General features: G+C 43.5%; 1 protein-coding gene across 3 annotated transcripts in view; it reads left to right on the top strand.

Annotated features, from left to right (window-relative positions):
• The window catches only part of shf (Src homology 2 domain containing F), a 176,939-nt gene that overhangs the window by 106,719 nt on the left and 49,046 nt on the right, over positions 1-21,174 (top strand). For 2 of the 3 annotated variants that reach the window (XM_084059688.1, XM_084059690.1), the window contains exons 3-5: positions 15,704-15,836; positions 16,246-16,340; positions 18,766-18,864. In XM_084059688.1, the coding sequence (XP_083915814.1) occupies positions 15,704-15,836; positions 16,246-16,340; positions 18,766-18,864 (327 nt within the window). The remainder of the gene's footprint in view (positions 1-15,703; positions 15,837-16,245; positions 16,341-18,765; positions 18,865-21,174) is intronic. The other variant, XM_084059689.1, reaches the window with a different exon arrangement.

The raw sequence follows: 21,174 nt of genomic DNA, 5'->3' as shown, positions 1-21,174 counted from the left end.
ATCAGAAAATCAAACATTTTATTTGTTGTGACTGGCTATTTAGGAAAGAAACCAAAAAAATATGCCAACTGCTTTAGAGGAAATTCTACAATTGAGTTCACACAAATAGAACTAATGTCTCGCTCACAGAACTGATTCCCTCGCCACTCAACGGTCCTTCTGGTCGATCGACACGGTCACGACTTTTTTCTGTTCTGGCCCCACAGTGGTGGAATGAACTTCCCACTGATGTCAGGACAGCAGAGTCACTGCCCATCTTTCGCCGCAGGCTGAAAACCCACCTCTTCAGGAAACACTACCCTTCCTCTTTGCCTGGCCTACTTGTTGTTAACTAGTTGTACGAACTCTTGTTTTATTTTTGTATTGTTTTATTGGATCTTGTTTAGTCGATACACTTATTTGTTTTAGCTCGTGCTCATTTGATTTTGCCATTTTTGTCTCATCTGTTTAAGAAAGTAGGTAGCTGATATATTGCACTTTTACCTTAGCGCTAGGTATACTCTTGGTTGCTTGTTTTTGCAGGAAATGCACTTAAAACTTCTGGTGATTAGTAGTTTTCGTTCCCTACCTATGTTGAATACACTTATTGTAAGTCGCTTTGGATAAAAGCGTCTGCTAAATGACTGTAATGTAATGTAATGTAATGTCTGCATGCTACAGTGTGTACAATGTTTCGTGTGCATCTCCTGAGTCCTGGTCTGACTGGCCTGTCATCCCTGTCAAGAGGAATGCGGCTGGCCCAGAGATGAGCGGTCTGAAACTGGGCTTTAGAATCCTTGTCCCCCGAGGCCTGGATCTAAACAGGAGCTCCGAGCAGACAGACTATAGACACCCACAAGTAGACACACAGAGAGAGACGCAAGACTGGCACCGCAGACTTGTGGTTCTGTGTGTAGCTCAGTGCTGAGGGCAGAGATGCAAAGTGATACAGCCGGACTATGAGAGAGGACACAAGTGCACACTCTAACCCCTCTAACTCATAGATCTTCATCCATGTCATGTGTATTTTGATCACGAGGGAACCAAATCTAGTCATCTTTATGCATTTTTTCTTTCCGAGTTATTTTTATTGATTTTTAACTCATTCAATCCGGGAACGCGGTACAAATGTCTTTGGCCGCCGAACCCCATCTCAAAATATTTTGTAACAGGAACCCCCAGAAGAAAAGATTTGAGTCAAAACGTTCCCTTTAGAAAATATATATATATTCAAAAATGTGCAAACATTTTCGAGATTTTTCCAAAATAGCAGATCTACAAGCTCATAGCGCGGCACTCGGTGCCGCGCTATGAGCTTGTATATCTGCTATTTTTGAAATGCCAAAGTATAAAACATGGATAAAGTGGTTACACAGATGCTTTCCCGGTTTGAACGGGTTAAACTAAAACAAGACACCGATTGCAATCCCATCCTCCCAGGGTGGACGCGACAACAGGTATAACTCGCATCGTTTAATCCATTGGCTATTTTCGTTTCGATTCGGTCACGGGCAGAGGCGAAGAAGGGTGCAACCCGATCATCTCTTGTCGTGTGTGTAAACACTGGCATCGTGTGCTTATAGCGAGCCGTAATCCACCTCCAGTGTACTTACCGTTGTTGTACCGTGCAGGGCAGAGGAGAGGAGGGCAGCGCCTGCAGCAGGAGAAGTGGTTGAAGGTCACACATGAGAGACGGGAGGGAGAGAGGCAGAGGTCGCTAGCCTGTGGAACTGTTTGCTTTGCCAGGGTACGAGCCTGCTAATGCACACACCCCCCCCCCTGCCCGCACTAGAAGCATTGGTAAACAACAGGTCACAGTGCAGCAGCTGCCGTATGAGTAGCCATCTCCAATAAATGGAACAGATCGATAGCGAGCATTCCAGTTTCTCCCTGCTCTCAATTGCCGTCAAGTTATATATATAAAGCTTGTGTATTCAATTCATATTTATGCGTTGACCTTTAAAGCTACAGTTGGGGGGGACACAATTTTTTTTTATTTTACCCAATCTGTATGGTGAGAGTACCTTAACTCATTCACCGCCAGAGTAAATAAATAAATAAAGCGCAGACTGCCAGCAGTTTTTCGTTTTCCTTGCCTTTTCAACTAGTGACAGAATATGTATCTCCCGTATGATCGATCCCCCAATCGTTGCTAAACATGGAGGGTTTCACTGTGCTTGCGCGAAAGAATTTCATTGCGACCCCCTGTTCGCTTGGTATAGGCTGTTGAATATAGCATGTCTCGTAAAAAATGCAGAGTAAAACCAGGGAGGCGAGATGCAGGCGTTTTTTGCAAATCGAATAACAAGGAAGTGAACGGTGAACGGACGCCTCTCTACTGCAAAAGTCTAAATTATTGATGATAAAAGTATCCTGTATTTGTGCATAGGGTGTTTAGGTGAGTTCACCAGGGTAGCCTTACTTCACTCCTGAGTCCTGATACCACAAAACTGCTCAACTGAAATGTTTTCGGCTTTTTCCAACAATTATGAAGCATATTTATTGTTTATCAGAACACCAAATTATAACGTAAGTGCTGTTTGTTTCACATGATTTGAGCATCTAGCACTTGAAATGATCTGTTGTCCTACTTTGAGAAGTGCTGCAGCGACTTGTTTGTACGAGCCATCAGCGCCATCGTGTTGATTCGCCTACACATCCTTGGTGTTTGGCAGACTGTGGAAGAGGTCATACACCGTTCACGTTGTGTAACACAACATTTGAAAGACGTCTTCGTCCCGGTTTCCGTTTGCTCGGCGTGTGAAATGTGTCGGCGTGGCAGCGCCAGCGTATCTATCTCCTCTTAACCCATTAAGACCCGAGAGGCCGATCCTGCAAGTCGTCTCTGTCCGGTGGAAACCTTGTGTGTCAAAAAAACTGTTACTTTTCAGGATTCAAATTCAAAAACGGCAAAAGTAGCAGATCTACAAGCTCGAAACGCGTCGCTTCGCGCCGCGTTTCGAGCTTGTGGATCTACTACTTTCGATGCTTTTGTGTGATGCTGTAGTGTGATCAACTTAATTTACGGGCGTTAATTTACAAAAAAACACAAAAAGTTAGAATACAGAGATAGGAGGTTTCTGCCCGACAACAACCAAATGCCTTCTAAATCTTTTCTGAAAAACGTACGTTGCTACTATATATACACATATAGCTCAAATCTAAAACGACACAGGTGCTCTCCCGACTTTAACGGGCTAATGAGAGGCAGCCTTGAGGATGCACGCTGTCGCTCTGACAGCAGCTCTCACTACGACGCTGATAGAACTTAATTCCCTGCCGATTCCGCCGCTGTGATTGCTGCCTGCCTCCGTCGTGCTGCGGGGGAAGAGATTATCGGATTACTACCAGCACAATGGACGAGGACGCCGCAAAAAAAGAAGACTTCATTTGCAAACTCAAAATAAGTGGTGTGTTTGTGGCCGACAGCGAGAAGTCTGTTAACTAAGCCGCGTAACACAAACCAGGGGTTCTATATACTGTAGCTTCCCCTTTTTTCTTTTTTTTTTGACTGTGAGCGATGAATAAAGCTGTTCTAAGCTGTCAAGCTCAAATATGTGGTCAAAATCCGGGTTAATTTACCCTTGCGGGTCTATTTGGTTACATTTTGTCTACACACTTTCGGAGTTAAATCTGAATCTTACTTTGCCGTGGATTCTATTCAACCCCAGTTTTGTATTTATCTTACTTTCTTATTTCTTTTTTTATTTCATGTCCAGTATTATTCTTATTATCTGCTTATTATTCGCTGCTGGTAACTGCGCGAGTGACAACAAAAAAAACACTCTTGATTTTGCAAATTGACTGAATAGCAGGGAATGCAATGGAAAAGCTTGTGTGAACTCTGTTTCACCCTGACAGTGTAAAATGTTCATTGGACTGCTCACCTTGTACTGCAAGTGGGTGTCATCTCTGTTCTGTTCTGTTCTGTTCACTTCTACTCTGTCTCTGTCCCCACCAGCACAGCAGTCCTCCTGTCCCCAGGGGGCATGTGCAGTGATGGAAGTTTTTTACTTACCCATTTAGACCTGTTGTAACCTATACGTTGTTTTATACCTTTCAATCCGGGAGCCACCTCTGTGTCTCATTAGTTGTTGCTATACATATAGCAAAATAATGTTGTAAGAATTTACTCTGTATTCAAATGTTGACTTAAGTAGAAGTATAAAAGTATTGGCATCAAAATAAACCTACGTTACCAAAGTAAATTGTGTGTGTGTGTGTGTGTGGGGGGGGGGGGGGGGGGGGGGGGGGGGGCGCAGGGAAATGAGAGGGAAGGTTGTGAGATATTTGGGTGGGGGGGGTGTTCTTGGCTGACTGTTAGCTTGAGGCTCATCACCACTAATGGGCCGTTGACCCCTCAGTGGGTGGGAGAGTGGGCTGGGTGGAGTGGGCGATTCATCACTGCCACGACGTCCACGTGTCATCGGACCCCCCCCCACCCCCCCGCCATTAGCTGGTGATCTCACTGGGAGATCAGCCAACGTGACGTCATCAAAGGTACTCGCTACCGTAACGGTAGCTTTAATAATGTACCCTAATCTGCCACTGCTGCTACTGTAGTTGTGTACTCTACTTTATTCTGCTGTTCTCTACTATGTCCTCAGCAAAATTAGTAGGCCTATAGCATCAAAATCAGTTCATCCACTTTAACCCTATTTCATATTTAGGCTGTTCCAAAATAGCAGATCTACACTGTACAAGCTGACAACGTGTCACGGTGATATTGTAGATTGGCTTTTTTTTTTTTGGGGGGGGGGGGGGGGTTTAACACCCAATTCCGTTCTTATGGGGGTCCCTGGAACAGAATCCTTTCATACGGGGGTCCATGGCCAAATACTTCCATCAATGTTGGGGTCCTTGACATGAAAATGTTTGAGCACAGGGGTGTAGAGTATACAGCAGAGTCTGCAGTACCCTACTCACCTGTTCTCTACACCAATACACTCTATTCTACCTTTTCCATACCTCTCTCTTTCTCATATTATCTTTTGTTCCTCTCAACCCTGTTGTGTTCCCCGTCGCATTCCCAATCCCATTGACAGTGGCAGTTCCAGTCACACATACAGTCATACAGGACCTGAACTCTGGTTGCACTCTCCCATAATCCACAGCCAGTCTTATCTCGGCGGAGGAACAATAGGCGCAGAGAGCAGAAGGGAGCCCTGCAGAAAAGAATTGCTCCTCTCTCCCATAAGGCTCAGAGTCTCTCTCTCTCTCTCTCTCTCTCTCTCTCTGCTTCCAGGCAGCGGGAGCCAAGCCAAGCCTGTCACTGCTTCACATTAAGCCATTGACACCGGGAACACACCTGTCATTTTAGATTTGAGCTGTAACCATTATTTTATACTTTGGCTATTCAAAAACTTGGTGCAGCGCTACGAGCTTGTAGATCTGCAATTTTTTTTAAATCTTTGAAGATATCTTTTTTTAACTCAAATCTTAGTTTCTGGAGGTCCTTGGAACAAAATATTTTACAAATGTTCGCTTTAAAAAATATATATATTCAAAGATTTGCACACATTTTCACGATTAAAAAAAAATAGCAGATCTACAAGCTCATAGCGTGGCACTCGGTGCTGCGCTATGAGCTTGTAGATCTGCTATTTTTGAATAGCCAAAGAAATCTAAAAAGACACAGATGCGTTCCCGGATTGAATGGCTTAAGCCCTCATTTTCTGTGTCGAGAAAACCAGGATTATTTCGGTTTCTCAGCATTTCACCCTCTCTCTCGTCCAAACGGAATTTCTATTATCTGGCGACACACGATCCAACGGCAAAGACTAATCACATCTCTTTACCTGCTGCCCGCCTTGTCAGGGTCTTGATCTATAGTGCTTGTCTTTTGGTTTGTACGTGACACTGCTGTTTGCATGCATTCGGAGGCCTCTGTGTGTGATTCATGCACATGTAGGTAGACACGGGGCACCTTTCCAAGCCTCGCCTAGCCACCCCATTCATCTTCCATTAACGAGCCTTCACCTTAGGCCTAACGAGCTGTAATTGCCACCGCACCCCGCTTGGAATCAATGGCGTGGTCCGTGCGGTGGTCTTAAAGTGGGGATGGCCATTTACATAGGAGGACGCAGTACGGGTATTAAACAGGAGGCGGATCCCCCACCGGGTTTTACATCATGCTGTGCTAAACTCCACATCCAACTAATTAGTCATTACTGGATTCCAGCCTTTGTTAATTAGTAGCCCTTTTCGTGATAACGGGAAGCTCAATTTTTATTTAAGCTTGTCTGTGTTCTGGATTTGACCCTACTCTGGTTGTTAAAGACTGAATTAATGACTTTTCTGCGGTAGTTTTTTTTTCTCAAATCAACAACCGAGGCGTTGATACATAGTACAGCTGTCGCAGAGAAGAAACACTAAACCAATAAAGATGTTTCCTTTGGGGACCAAGGTTTTTTTTCTCTCTCTCATGGCTGTGGAGAAAGGAAATTATCTTTTTTTAGCTGTAAGCCGCAATGATACGCCGTTGAAGATGAAGAGGAGAAAAAATGAAGAATAAATCCACAAAACTAATCAATGAGCAACAGTGTTCACTCTTTGTACACACAGAAAAAGAATGATTTTTGATTGATAGGCAAACATTTGCAGAAAATGTGCCGATTTTTTTCATTTTTTATAGTTTTCAAACTGAGATAATTGCTATAGCACCACCATCAGGAGGATTGGCCCAGATTGGATGTTGGATTAAATGTTTTGAATCAGACGATTGTGCAAAATTCTGTGCATTTTTGTTGCTGGCAACAGACCATTTTCACCTACAGTCCTTTTCTGTCTTCTTGTGTGTGTGCAGTACTATTCCTATTTCTCTGTCTGTTTCTCTCTCTCTCTCTCTTTCTCCGTCTCCCTATCTCCCTTTTTCTTGTGCTTTTTTCTTTTTCTTTTTGTGTCGTGTGTCATCTCACTAGGCTGGTAGCTCGCTCTCAGCCAGTGCTGCAGCGAAGGAATGAATCCATATGCATGTCAGTGCATTCAGGTAGAAAGGCTGTCTTCAGCATCGATTCCCTCAGGCCATCTGGGGGACCTGCAAATAAACACACACACACACACACACACACACACACACACACACACACACACACACACACACACACACACACACACACACACACACACACACACACACCTGAAGACAAGCAGCAGCACATCATTTGTGACTGCCAGCAGTCTGCAATTCTTCATTTACCTCACTCTCAAAATGCTTCTCTATCATTATTTTCCATAAGCCAGCAGTGACCCGTTAGTTTGTATCGCACTTCCAGTACTGTACTGTAAGCACAAACTGTGCTATATGGCCATATGTTTCTTTATTCTCATTGGATGTCTACCATACATCCCATCTGTTAGCGAATAAATGCCCCTCCATCAGCTGTCTGAAGCAGCGTTTCAGAGAGGACGTTTCATAACGTTTTGCTTTTCAAACGTGGCACCTCCCTGCCAGGCTGCCTGGAAGTGTCTGTACTGTGTGTGTCATTCCTCCTTCAATAAGCGGCTCCCAGCATTACAGGGAGGCATGTTTGTAAAGGAAGCCCACACCACAAATAGTGCAGCTGCTCCTTAAAGCGCAAATTGGAGGCTTTCTCCACAGCTTGCATACGCCTGGAGAACGGGCAGGCAGCGGGCAGCCCAAGGGGTACCCGCCACACCACACGCTTGGCACGCTGTGAGCCTGGAGAGAGAAGGATCGGACGAGGAAAGAGGCATGAAAGGAAGCACGCCCTGGCTGCTGTTGTGCCCCCTGTGGGGGCTGATAGAGGCACACAGACGAGCACGCAACATGGAGAAATCAAAGCTTTGCTGACTGCAGGTGCTTTTCGCCTTTCCAATTTGGGGCTTCAAAAAGAAAAGGAGCATTGAGAAAGGGCAGTGCCACAAGAGAGACACAGAGTGAGAGACGTAAACAAACCCTTTCTGTCGGACAGAAACCTTGTATCTCCATATTTCAACTTTGTATGTTTTATCCCCCCCGTACTGTAGATGAATGACCTACTTTGTCGTAGAAGAGTGCACAAAAGTAGTGAAAATAGCAGATCTACAAGCTCACAACGTGTAAGCTATCACTATTTATACAACCTTTTTGAAAGTTTAGGACACACATGGGCAACTGGCGGCCCGGGGGCCACATGCGGCCCCCACCTTCACTTAATGCGGCTCGCAGGTTGATATCGGATTACTGATATATTATTGATTTCAGCTGTTCCAATTGCAAACATGAACTGCTTTAATTACTTCAGTCTATATTAGTAGCTTAATGACTAGTATTAAAATTGTCTTTTTTTTATGTCCAATGTATTTGTATTTAAGTTCATAAAGTTAACATAAGTATAAACTAAATGCATTGAAATGAAATAAAAATGTTACTTTTCAGGATTCCAATTAAAAAATAGTAATAATAGCAGATCTACAAACTCAAAACGCGTCGTACTGCGACGCGTTTTGAGCTTGTAGATGTGGCCCTCTGGACTGAGTGTGGAAATATAGTAGCTCTCTCCATCATCAAAGTTGCCCACCCCTGGTTTAGGACATACAAGGTTTCCGCCCGATGAAACACTTAATAATTTATTCCTAGTCTTTGCTGCGTCTGCTCCCTCAAAAAAACAATGCAGGGCATGGATGGAAATGACATTGAAACCAGGGGGTGAGATGTGGAGCACAAAGCTGACAGACAGCATTGCTCGGTCTGCTCCCGTGGCGGCGTGCCCGTGGGGAGAGAGCGCGAGACGTTTGCCTCCCCGCGGAGACCCGGCTCGCTCGCCGCAGACTCGAGCGAAAATCTCAGCAGCGGGGCCGCCACGGGTCAGGGAGCAAACACCTCTCATTGTCAGCCAGCTCTCTGACTGACACGCTCTACCTCTGGGTGGCCCCCCAGATAGCGCAAAGCCCCCCAAGTGCCGCGACACGATAGACCTCGGGGCGATGAGAAAAAGATTGAAATCAGAAGCCGTGGAGACGGCCATGTCCCGGGATCAGAGGCTTTGTTCTGCTTAACGTCTCGCAATTGAGTGGCTCTTGTCGTAGAGCAAGCACCTTTTTATGGCGCTTTTCCCACCGCATGATACAGCTGTGACCCGACTCTACTCACCTTTTCTTTGGGTTTCAATCGGGCTAAAGTTGTGGACAGAGCCTCTGCTTGAAGACCAAAACCCCAATATCTCCCCTGGCCAAGGGGGATTCCCTCTTAGGGTAGTGGTTAAGATGTTTGGCTTCAGTGCCTCTTCCCAGGCGAGAGACCTGGGTTCGAATCCTGGGTGTTACACTTTCACTGCGCCGTTGTGTCCCTCCGTCATCATTACCAGTGTCCTGCGCACACCCGCCATATTAAGATAGCTAAGCTACAATAATAGTGGCCACTGTATACTCTGGTCTACTCAATTAAATGGCAACCCGCAACTGAACAGCCACATACAGCTCAAGACGTATTTCTTCACTCTTGCTTTTAGTTGATTTTTGTTTCTTCTACAACTCTGTGTCGCTATTCATGTCTTTACTGTTTTGCTTGACTCACTGCCTTTTGTTATAGCCATTATTTTTCTGCCATTGTTTTCTGCCATTGTTCTATTTGCTGTGTTCTTTGTTTTTTTTGCTTTTTTTGTCTTTTTGCTCTGTAAAGCACTTTGAGCTGCATTTATGTCATGAAAGGTGCTTTATAAATAAAGTTTATTATTATTATTATTATTATACGAGAATCAAAATCATGGACAAGAGTGTTTCTCTGTGTAGCACTGAAGATGGCGTTGCAGCAGTTTCATACGGCGTCGCCAAGGCGACCAGCTAATCTGCGCTCTGCATTTAACGATGTCATTGAGTTACCATTTGTATAATGTTATCAACATGTTACTGCTCTCCTCTCACATGTTGCCTCCATAGTTTGTATTGTGCACAGTAAGAACTGAATATACACTGTGTGAAGTGTTCAAAGTGTATTTAATAGTGTTGGTTCTCCTCCCTTTGATATCGTGTGCACTCAAGGTGATTGCACAAAGCAGAGACTTGACCTAGCTGATAACAATAGCCATTGATAATAAGATGCGCACAGCCTTGGATTTTCTTTAAGAAGGCCTGCAGCCGGGGAGGGTAAATCCTTGAAGCCTGAGTTTCTCTCTGTGCATTGTTTTCCCGGGGTGCGAAGTCAATCACATTTAATCCTACTCTAGTGCATGGGAGATCCCTTCAATCAAATCCACACAGATCCACCGTGCCCCCTCGAAATGCTTAGCCGCTGCAAATTCTCTAGCTTTATGCCAGTGAGTGGGTGGTACTGATACACAGAGATAGATACAATTGCTTTTCCCCCCCAGCTTTAGTGTATATCAAATCCTTCACCCTGTAATAGAAAGATAAAGATAAACCTTGATTGATCCCCGTGTGGAAATGCAGATGTCGTATAGCAACAGCAGTAAGTGTAAAACACAGGATAGTAACAGGTAAGAGTAGAGAGAAAAGAATAGACGATGTACAGCCTGACACTAGGCATCTGAACTGGGTCTGGACTGTGGACCGTGTTAAACATACATACATATACATGAACAATCTATCACCAGTGAATATATGCAATGCATGAATATACAGTACATCTATCGACGATGGATATACAGTATCAGTCGTGGAAAGTTACTTAAGTACTTTACTTAAGTAAAATGTAAAAAAGTAAAAGGTATTTGTTCTTTACTTGAGTATTTCCAGTTTCCAATGCTTTTATACTTCTACTCCACTACATCTCAGAGGCAAATTTTGTACTTTTACTAAAATGATTTGAAAACTTTAGTTACTTTGTAGATTTTGATTGTTATTACAAAACATACATTACCCACTTATGCTCACAATGCATCGCATCACTTTTGGTACTTTAATTACATTTTGATGCCAATACTTTTGTACTTTTACTGAAGTACATTTTGAATTCCGGACTTTTACTTGAAACAGAGTATTTCTACGTTGCAGTATTGATACTTTTACTTAAGTAAAACATAAGTACTATTTCACAGTATGTGTGAATAAGTACAGTAGACTTTCAATGGTGTGAATATGAGACTGATACTGAATATGAAATTGAATGGGTCCCGACCCATTGTTTGGGAAACACTGGTCTAGACAGTGGAGGGGTAGGGGGGGGGGGGGGGGTATTGGCGGGTCAGTCAGTCAAGGTGCAGCAGTATCCGGCTGCCAGGCTGGTTACAGTTAATGTCTTTGATTTAATGCAGAGCAGGCCGGCTCCGCGCTCACTGCCGTGATAATATGCCCAAAGGGCTCCTCCTGTATGTAAGTGGGACAAGAGACACTCTGGATTTACAGAGAGAACTGTCTCGCTTCCTCTCTCTCCCATTATTAGGATGAATATCTCTCCAGTTCATGAACCAAGGCTGAGAACTGAGAGAGAGAATATAATGAAGACGCTATCGTTGTAGAGTTGAACACTTCTCCTCCCTGCCTTTCTGTCGCTGATTCTCAGCTGGTTTGTACGTCTATACTATACTATATACTGTACTGTATGTGTCCACTGTATATCCCTTATATCCATTATATCTATTATATCTGCTCTCAGCACTGACTATATGCCAATCTAGTTCTCAAGAGCCCATGTGTAAATTGGGTTTTAATGGTACCTGCTGTTGTTATGTTATCTATTGACAGGTAGAAGCAGTTGTAATTGTCTTCATTCTAGGACAAATAGTGAAACATAGCTGTTCTGCAAGCTTGTTGATTGGCAATTTTTGAAAGTTTAGAATCTTTTTTGGAAGTATCTCTTGTAGCACTCGTTGCAGTGCTGAAACATGTTCTCGGTGTTTGGAATAAAAACATGTCCTTTCCATAAGTAAGTCAAATAATCCAGTGCTGGATAGAGTAGGTTCCTGTGAACAAGATACAGTAAGCCCTTTTTTGACCAAAAGATCCAACTGAGGAACAAAAAAGTTCAGAAACTAGAAGATAGTGTTTGTGACTCCACACTGACCTCCAGACACCCACCCTGTTCGGCCTACACCTCCAGGAATGTCCCCTCTGCTCTGCCATCCTTTTGTTCTTTGTTATTTGGAAGAATATGACATTTGTATCGATACAGGAAAACCAACTAAAGCGACCAACTGGCTCTGACCAAAACGTTATCAAACTCTTCAGTTTAGAGTGACGACGATCTGTATTCTGTTCTTGGTGGGACAAAAAATAGACTACCAAACAAAAATGTTTCAAGACATTACTCTCTTGTGTTAGTGCTTCATCACTGTATGTGTGTGTTTTAGACCAGAGGTCTTCAACAGGGGGTCCGGGACCCCTAGGGGCACCTCATAGTTACTACAGGGGGGCCGCCAAATCTTTGTGTAATATGGATTTTTTTAACCACTTCAACCCTAGAATCCTTATTATTCGGGGGGGAACATTAGCCGAAAATAGCAGATCTACAAGCTCACAACGCCTCGCAGCGCGAGGCGTTGTGAGCTTGTAGATCTGCTATTTTCGGCAAAGAGGTTTTGTGTAGAGGGAAAAAGAGCAGATCAAGTACAGAGCCAACGGTGAATATCCTTGTGTTCCCTTGAAGCGAGACACAGCGCTAGACCAATTAGCAGTGTTGCTGGTTCCGGGCAAAGTTCCTGCGGTAAAAAAATCTCACATTTCCTCTTTTAAAAGTTGTTCTTTGTCTCTGACCTTGTGAGCACATACTGCAACCCACTGTTTGGGTTCCAACGTACGGCCATGTTGGTTTTGTGTGTGTGTGTGTGTGTGTGTGGGGGGGCGGGGGGGTATGGTGCTGTAGAGGTCAATATTGAAGGCAGAGGGGCGAGGTTCAGGAAGTGCAGCATCTGGAAGGGAACTGTGGTATCCGGCAAGGAGGACCGAGGCACATCAAGAGAGGGCGTGGCGCCTGACCTCCGACCCTAAATAGAGGGTTAGAGGTCAGGGAGGGGGGAGACGAGCTGCAGCTGTGCAACAAATTGCGGCGGTCCCACTGTGTCAAAGCAGTCGGTGTAATCTAGTCCGACAGATGTATCCCCACCCAGCTTTACCTAGCGTGCCTCAACAGGGGCCGTCAGAGAGAGAGAGAGAGAGAGGAGAGAGAGACTGACTCAGTGTAATGTCAAAATATGCATAAGAAGGAACGAAAGAACATCAGAAAGAAAAGGATGCAGGACCTACTGAGAGAACATTGACGCAGCGGTCTGTCAGCAAGGCTCTGCTGCAGCCCCCCCCCTCTCCCCCCTCCCAACCACACACACACACACACACACACACACACACACACACACACACACACACCAATGAGTCTTAATCCCTCACAGCAGTTTATCCAAGGCAATGCGCTTCCAATTAAAGGAGCCAGGATTTACTCCCCGGTGTTCTCATCTTTGCCCCTTCTCAGTTCTCCTTACCCCTTCTTCTGGCAACACCCTCCCTTCCTTATCCTCCTCTCTCATTCTCCTCACCCTCCCCTCCTCTCCCGCTCCTCTTATACTCCTCTCACCCCTCCTTTCAGCCGCTCTCTCTCTTGCTGCTTGCCCTTCGACTAAGGAGGCAGGCCTGAAAGTCGCCCCGGGTCTCGTAATGCCGGTTCCTTTAGCAGCGAGATCAAAGGGGACGAGTTGCTCTTTAAGCGGAGATTACGGCAGATATGCGGTAGATCTGGGCAGCCTCGCCTCACCTCTCTAGCTCACCTCCACACCCCTTCCGCTCCTCGGTTAGCTCCATTAGGCACAAACGTATTGCTCATTTTTCTGCAAGAGCTCCCTTGGGCTGTGAGGCAATTATGCAGTGGTGTGGCATAATATTTCATTCCGTTCACATCGCATTACTCCACGACGGAGCTCGCTGCCCGTTAGCGGCTTCATGCGGCCCTAGAGGAAGGGCTGCTAGCTCCTAATGACTTCATGTGAGTTGAAGGAGATTGAGAAGGGGAGGAAGAGGAGGAGAAGTGAGAGAGAGAGAGAGAGAGAGAGAGAGAGAGAGAGCTCTCAAGGGCACGATACTTCCTGAGGGGACGGCGCTGGTTTACTGCTATGTAGGTAGAGTAGCGTTGTGTTTATTCAACACAGTTTAGGCTAGACGGTAGATAAACAAACACATGACTTGTCGGTGGAAACCATTCATGCAATTAAGCACCGGGAGTGCTTGAATCCAGGCATGCCACTATTGTTATGGCGTGGCTCCTCAGAGGCGAGCCAGCTAGAAGAGGGTCTGTCTGTGTGTCCGGAGCTAATCTCGCAAACTGCTGGACTGATCAGCGCCACATTTCTTGTGCACACTGCCAGCAGGCCACAGGAGTACCTCCACTTTTTTCCACATGTTTTATACTTTTCTGAAATGTTTTAACTTAAATTTTGTAATGAAAGTCGATGGCGCTCTGATCGGTCTGAAACCTTGCCCAAATTTGAAATGTCCAAGGATCCACTTTCACGGCTACGCTGTTCCCATGTGGATCCCGAGACCCACATGATTTCACTTTCCAGTTTTCTTTTGACCTCTTTCCCCCCTCCCACCCCATAAACGAATGACGGCGTGTTTCCTCTCAGAATAGCGACGTTTAAGAGGAAAGTGTTTGTTTCGGGGCAAAACAATGAGTGAGCGACGGGTGAGAGGAGAAGCGGGGGCTGAGAGAACAGAACAGAACAGAACAGACTTGTGAAAGCCGCAGGCCGGGCTGTTTATAGCCGTGGTGATTAGCCAGCACTCCGGCAGGTTGCACCGTGTGCTCTTGCAGGTGCTGCAAGCCCCCCCAGGCCCCCCTCTCTGTTCTCTACCCTACCCTCCTTTCAAAACTCTTCACTTTCATCACTAGTAAAAAATATGCTGTCCCTCTCACCTGAAGTGGTTATAGCTACCTATTATTCAGGAGTCATTAGTGTGGGGGGGATTATAATTGATCATTTAATTAATAGAAGAGAGGAAAGGAGAGAAAATGATTAATAATTCATAATGAATCATATCATGAATAATGTGTATTTCCATTGGTGGAAAGTACATTTACTCATGTACTTAAGTACGCTTTGGAGGATTTTTACTATTACTAAGCTACTAAGCTACTAAGCTTGGCTAACTTACTATTTCCAATTTTCAATACCTTTACTTCTACTCCACTACATCTCAGAGACAAATATTGTACTTTTACTCCAGTACAATTTGAAAACTTAGTTACTAGTTACTTTGTAGATTTTGATTATTATTACAAAACATACATTAACCACTTCAGCCCTATATACATTTCGTCCATTTGAAAATAGGCGATCTACAAGCTCACAATGCGCCGCAAGCTTGTAGATCGGCTATTTTCAAATGTTTTTTAGACATTTTATACATTTGAAAACTTGTGAAATGGGACATTCTGCATGAGTTCTTTCTACTTTTGGTACTTTAAGTACATTTTGATACCAATACTTTTGTACTTTTGTACTACATTGCAGTATTGATACTTTTACTTAAAATAAAAACGTAGTACTTTTTCCACCACTGTGCATTTCTAATAGGTTTGTACTTGTACGACAAATAGCAAAAACACAAGCTCACTGCTTGTAGGTCTGTTAGTTTGGCGTTTCATTTTATTGTATTGAATATTTTGTATAAATCTTTTGGAAATGTTTGTGAAACCTTTGGCCTATAATGACACACCCCAAAGAGGGACATCAGGGTTAAAACTGGTCTTAGCTAATTAATTACTACTGTTAGCAGCTATAGCTCATTATGTTTACATCTATTGATTCCATGGTTCCTGTCCTCTTTTGTTTTGCAGAGATCCGCTCTGGGGGTCGAGGGTCAAAGGACAGCTCGTCGGTCAAGCAGCTCCCCCTGTACGACACGCCGTACGAGCCCACCGAGAACGGCGGCGGGGACCCGGACCCCGAGCGCTCCTCCTCCTGTCCCAGGTTATTATCAGACTTTTAGCATTTGTAGCATTAGCTTTTATTTCTATTTAGTTTTGACTCTTTTGTTTTCAATTTCACTTTAGTCAAAAGGCTTAGTTTTAGCTTAGTTTATTTTAGTTCTAGCATTAGTTTTATTTATTGTAATATGGATTAGTGAGCGGCAAGATTCAACAAGGTCAGAAAAATAGAGTCCTATTTTTGCTATGTTTGAAGATTTCTGACAAAGACTAAAACTAAGGACATTTTCTCCATGATTTTAGTTAGCTTTGTAAACGCACAGTTTCAGTTAGTTACCTTTTTTTGTAAAGCCTTGTTTATATTTTTATTTCACTTTACATTTTTCAATTGCAGTTGAGGTTATTTGGTTAGTTGTAGTTGTTCAGTCTAATAACCCTGGTGCCGTCCCCAGGGAGAGCAGACTGCCACAGGATGACGAGCGGCCCCCAGAGGAGTACGACCAGCCCTGGGAATGGAAGAAGGAGAGGATCTCCAAGGCCTTTGCAGGTACAAACTCAACCCACCTCCAAAGTACGGAATAAATCAGTGGTTCTCAAACCTTTTCATTTCAAGGACCCCCATAACTCTGAGAGCGTACAAATGGAACTGTTTGTATGCTCTCAGCTAGTTACAGACCTGTGAGGGACCGTTTCGAACCCCCTCAAGGAACCCCTCGAGGGTCCCTGGACCCCACTTTGAGAACCACTGGTGTAGATAAGATGGACTTTTTATTGTCTATGTTGTAATGTGTAAACATGACTAGACATGAGTACCCATAGTGATCCTATGAATAAATAAGTAGTGTTAACCACCTTTGAACCCTTTGCCCCTATTTTGGGCATATACTGTATATTTTATGCACCATTTTCAACAGTTTTGATTGAAAGACTTTTGCCAAAATGTAAAAAAAAAAAAGAAGAAAACGTCCAAAGTTTTCAGAATTTTCAAAAATACAAGCTCACAATGTATTGCATCACCATGCGTTGTAAGCTTGTAGATTCTCTATTTTGCTATTTGTTTTATGACAAAGCATATAGGGCTTAAGTGGTTAACAGACTATGGGAGATAAACAAAATAAAAATAAAACTCTTGTCCTGTCTTAAATAAACAACCAAGAATACTGTTTGACCTCTAAAATATGTTGCTCTGTACTGTACAAACGAGATTGACTTGTTGATGTAAAATGAGCTTTGGGGAACATTTCTACCATAATTCAAAATGTTGTTTTACTCTGAACCCATTACACCGCATTTTGATTGTTTACCCCAAATGTTGGCAATCATCATAATTGTAAACCAGTAGCAGCCTCAAAATACACACAAATTCTTGTATTTCATGTTCATTCACGTCAGAATGTTGGACAAAGGCTCACTGGTTCTCAAACATTTTCATGTCAAGGACCCCCAACTTGATATGTATTTGGCCGTGGACCCCCATCTGAAAAGATTTAGTGCCAGGGACCCCCATAAGATTTGTGTTAAACATGTTCCAAACTATTCCAATTTCATTATAATACATTATGTACATATAACTAATTTGGTTGTTGATACCCCTGGAACCCCCCCAAGAACCCCTGGGGGTCCGCACACCCCACGTTGAGAACCACTGATTTAGCTATTACGGAGTAGGCCTTTAACACAGCTGGCTTTAACTTTAAACTTAACCCTTCGATGCTTTCTGTCCTGTCCAACTAACCCGAGCAGCGCCTTTTTTACTCCAACGATAACAGACGTAATTATGGGCTTGGGGTTTTTGCTGTCATCACACAGGGCTCTGTTCCTTTTCTCTCCTTTCCTCTCCTTTGTGAGAACTCAACAGTAAGTTGATTTGCAGGTGGCTGTGCTGGTGTCTTCTTCCTGTTGCTGACTGTTAAGGCTTTAGGGGACACTTTACTGTACTGCTGGTCAGGGGGCGGGGCTGGGGCATGGTCTGGGTGCATACTTTGGTGCATGTAAAGATGGAGTGTGTGGTACTGTATAGGTGTGTGTGTGTGTGTGTGTGTGTGTGTGTGTGTGTGTGTGTGTGTGTGTGTGTGTGTGTGTGTGTGTGTGTGTGTGTGTGTGTGTGTGTGTGTGTGTGTGTGTGTGTGTGTGTGTGTGTGTGTGTGTGTGTGGGTACTTGTATTACAATACTTGCGAGGACCAAATGTTCCTGCTAGTGTAGCAGAATTTGAGAAATAGACATTGTGATGACCAGTGGAGGAAAAGGTACTCGCATTTTTTACTTAAGTAAAAGTATCAAAACTGCAATGTAGAAATACTCTGTTTCAAGTGAAAGTCCGGAATTCAAAATTTACTTGAGTAAAAGTCGGCCTACAAAAGTATTGGTATCAAAATGTACCTAAAGTACCAAAAGTAGAGAGTAGCTTCTCATTGTCCAGAATGTCCCATTTCACAAGTTTTCAAATGTATAAAATATTTTTTTTTAAACTTTTTGAAAATAGCAGATCTACAAGCTCACAATGCGTTGCGAGCTTGTAGATCGGCTATTTTCAAATGGCCGAAATGTATATAGGGCTAAAGAAGTGGTTAATGTAATGGCACACACAAAAAATAGAGAGTAAAAATGGCATTCATAAATTCGGTGTCATTACAGTTTTTATGTCCTCTCAAGTATAGTAATACAAAGGTGTGTGCGTGTGGGTGTGTTTGTATGTGGGTGTGAGTGTGTGTACATGTCAGCTGCCTTTTCAAAAGCTTCAGCTTGGCTAACTTGTAGCCATAACACAACAGCGCTGTTCCATAGGAGAGAAAAAAGACAAACGCATTCATGCACCCTACGGATAGCAGTAATGGTCAAAACGAAGCAAGCTTTTCTGTGATTTGAAACGCCAATCTAAAATTCCCCCAAAAATTCCCCTTCAGATATCCTTTTTTTTTTCCTTGCCCTTTTCTCTTTTTATATTGTTGTTCTTTTTTCCATCCTCGAACAGCTCTGCTTTGTTATGACTGCATTAGCTACGAGGGCTCTGTAACGGGCAGTGGATCAGTGCCCCATGGAAGAAAGGACTGCACTTCTAAATCCCTCACAGGTACCGGTGGAGCAGGGGACTGACCAGCATTCACACGGTGGCCCTTTTGCAAAAATGGCCGTCATGTGAATATATAATGGTCAATGGGGGGGGGGGGTCTGTCTATATGTTAGAGCCTGACGGGACTTGACTAGGTCCAGTTGACTCATGTTTTGAGCTGAATCGTAATCCCCAAATTATTTGTAATTATTTGTTTATTATGACTTTTTTTTGTTTTAAATCACTTTACTTCTGTGTTTAATCGTTGTAGGACTAAACCACATTAAACTAACCTATTGCCTTGGTGGTGTTCGTCTGCAAGGAGTTTGAGTTTGGAGCCCAAAACTTTAGGCTTAACATTATGCAGATAAATATGCAGACAGTGTCCTGATTTGGACAGAACACTTTTGGGGGGGTCAGGCACGGTTCAAATCCTGAGTCAGGCTCTAATGTACAGCAATGTTTTACATAATAATATGTCTCTCTCCATTTATCTGTTCCCTGTCTTTTCACGTGTTTCTTAATCTGTCTGAGTGAGCACTCACACATCTTAATGGGAGTAAGAGTGTTTTCTCGGTTTCAGTGATTAGTTAAAAGCGGGATGCTGCATACTTAATCAAGGCGCTCCTGTGCTCTCATTATTTCCCTGTCGAGCAGCACTCACAGGAGTTTATTTAGGGTGCTATTTACCAACACCCCCACCCTCTCTCTCTCTCTCTCTCTCTCTCTCTCTCTCTTTCACCCATCCCCTCCGTGATGATGATTAATTTAATTTCCATGGGTTTGACAAAGCGTTGGCTGAAAGTGGAGAGATAGGAGCACCGGAGTTGTGCTTCAGAGAAGAAAAGGGTGCACTTCAGCAAACTACTTTGATTTATTGCTCTGCATCGACTCGGTTTCTTTCTTGTTCTTTTCAGTTCAGTGATCGTCTCCCTCTGTTTGGATGAGGGAGGAGGAGAATGAGAGGAAGACTTTATTTCTTAACAATTGGTTATAGCAGCGATCGATTCACAACCTGCTGGCCCGGAGCCCACTGGTGGGCCTTGAGGATATTGCAAGTGGACGCCCCCAAATAATTGGCAAAACACTTAAGATTTCATCAATGATAATATATCATTCATAATATTATCTAATTAATGTAACAAAAAATGTCTTATTATAATAAAAATAAATAAAAGGATCTGACCAGTCAGTAGTCTGCAGAGTTGCCAGGTCACATTTTGGTGATACCAAAAAGGTGATACCAAAGAGTACTAGGTACTGTACTACTTTTTGCCAAAAAAGAAAATCAAGTAGTGGAGTCAAGTTGAGCCAGTACCATGCAGTGGAAAAGAGCCATTACCTAGAGTTGTCAGGTCACCTTTTGGTGATACCAAAAAAGGTGATACCAAAAAGTACTATAGGTACTACTTTTTGCCAAAAAAGAAAATCAAGTAGAGTCAAGTTGAGCCAGTACCATGCAGTGGAAAAGAGCCATTACCATATTGTCTGTTGGGTGGAAACCTCATATGTCCAAAACTGTTACTTTTCAGGATTCAAATGCAAAAATATTAAAAGTAGCAGATCTACAAGCTCGAAACGCGTCGCTTCAAGCCGCGTTTTGAGCTTGTAGATCTGCTACTTTTGATACTTGTGTGTGACATTGTAGTATGATCAAGTAGGCCGTTAATGTACGAAAAAACACAAAAAGTTAACATATGGAGATAGGAGGTTTCTGCCCTATACAGCAACCATACAGTATACTGTTGGTCTCTCTAACCACGGCAGTGTGTTGCTATCTTTCCACAGAGCTCATTTCCCTCAGCTATACAGTACCTTTCATCCAAGTATGCTTTGTTTCTCTCTTACTCTGTAATATACTGTTATAGGCTGCTGTGGCATTTCAAACAATTTACATTTCAAGACACTATTTGCACGGATGAATAATGACATTGTTGACACGTCGGGATCGCTGTGTTTGTGCTCTGGCACTTAAACTTGGAATTAAACTGTCTGCAAACAAAGTCTTAACCGGTAATGAGGAAAGATGAACGTCCCCATGAGGTGGAGATGGTGTTTAAAATAAATAAATAAATAAAATGGAGGTATTAAATGAGCACCAAGTGCTGCCTATCTCCTGGTCTCATATCTCCACGGAATTATATGGCAATGTCATCCACATAAAGGGCAATTTGTCATCATCATTGATAAGGGAATGAGAGTAAAATAATACCCGCAGTGGTAGCCCATCCCTGTCACAGTTTAGGGGCCTACCCGCTGTGCTGGAAAGTAAGTACATTTACTCAGGTAGTGCACTTTTACTTTACTGGAGTGTATACATTTTTCAATACT

Source organism: Gymnoscopelus microlampas (genome assembly GCF_963454915.1).
Source record: "Gymnoscopelus microlampas genome assembly, chromosome: 1".
NCBI lineage: Eukaryota > Metazoa > Chordata > Actinopteri > Myctophiformes > Myctophidae > Gymnoscopelus > Gymnoscopelus microlampas.
This window is presented reverse-complemented; position numbering and strand designations above follow the sequence as displayed.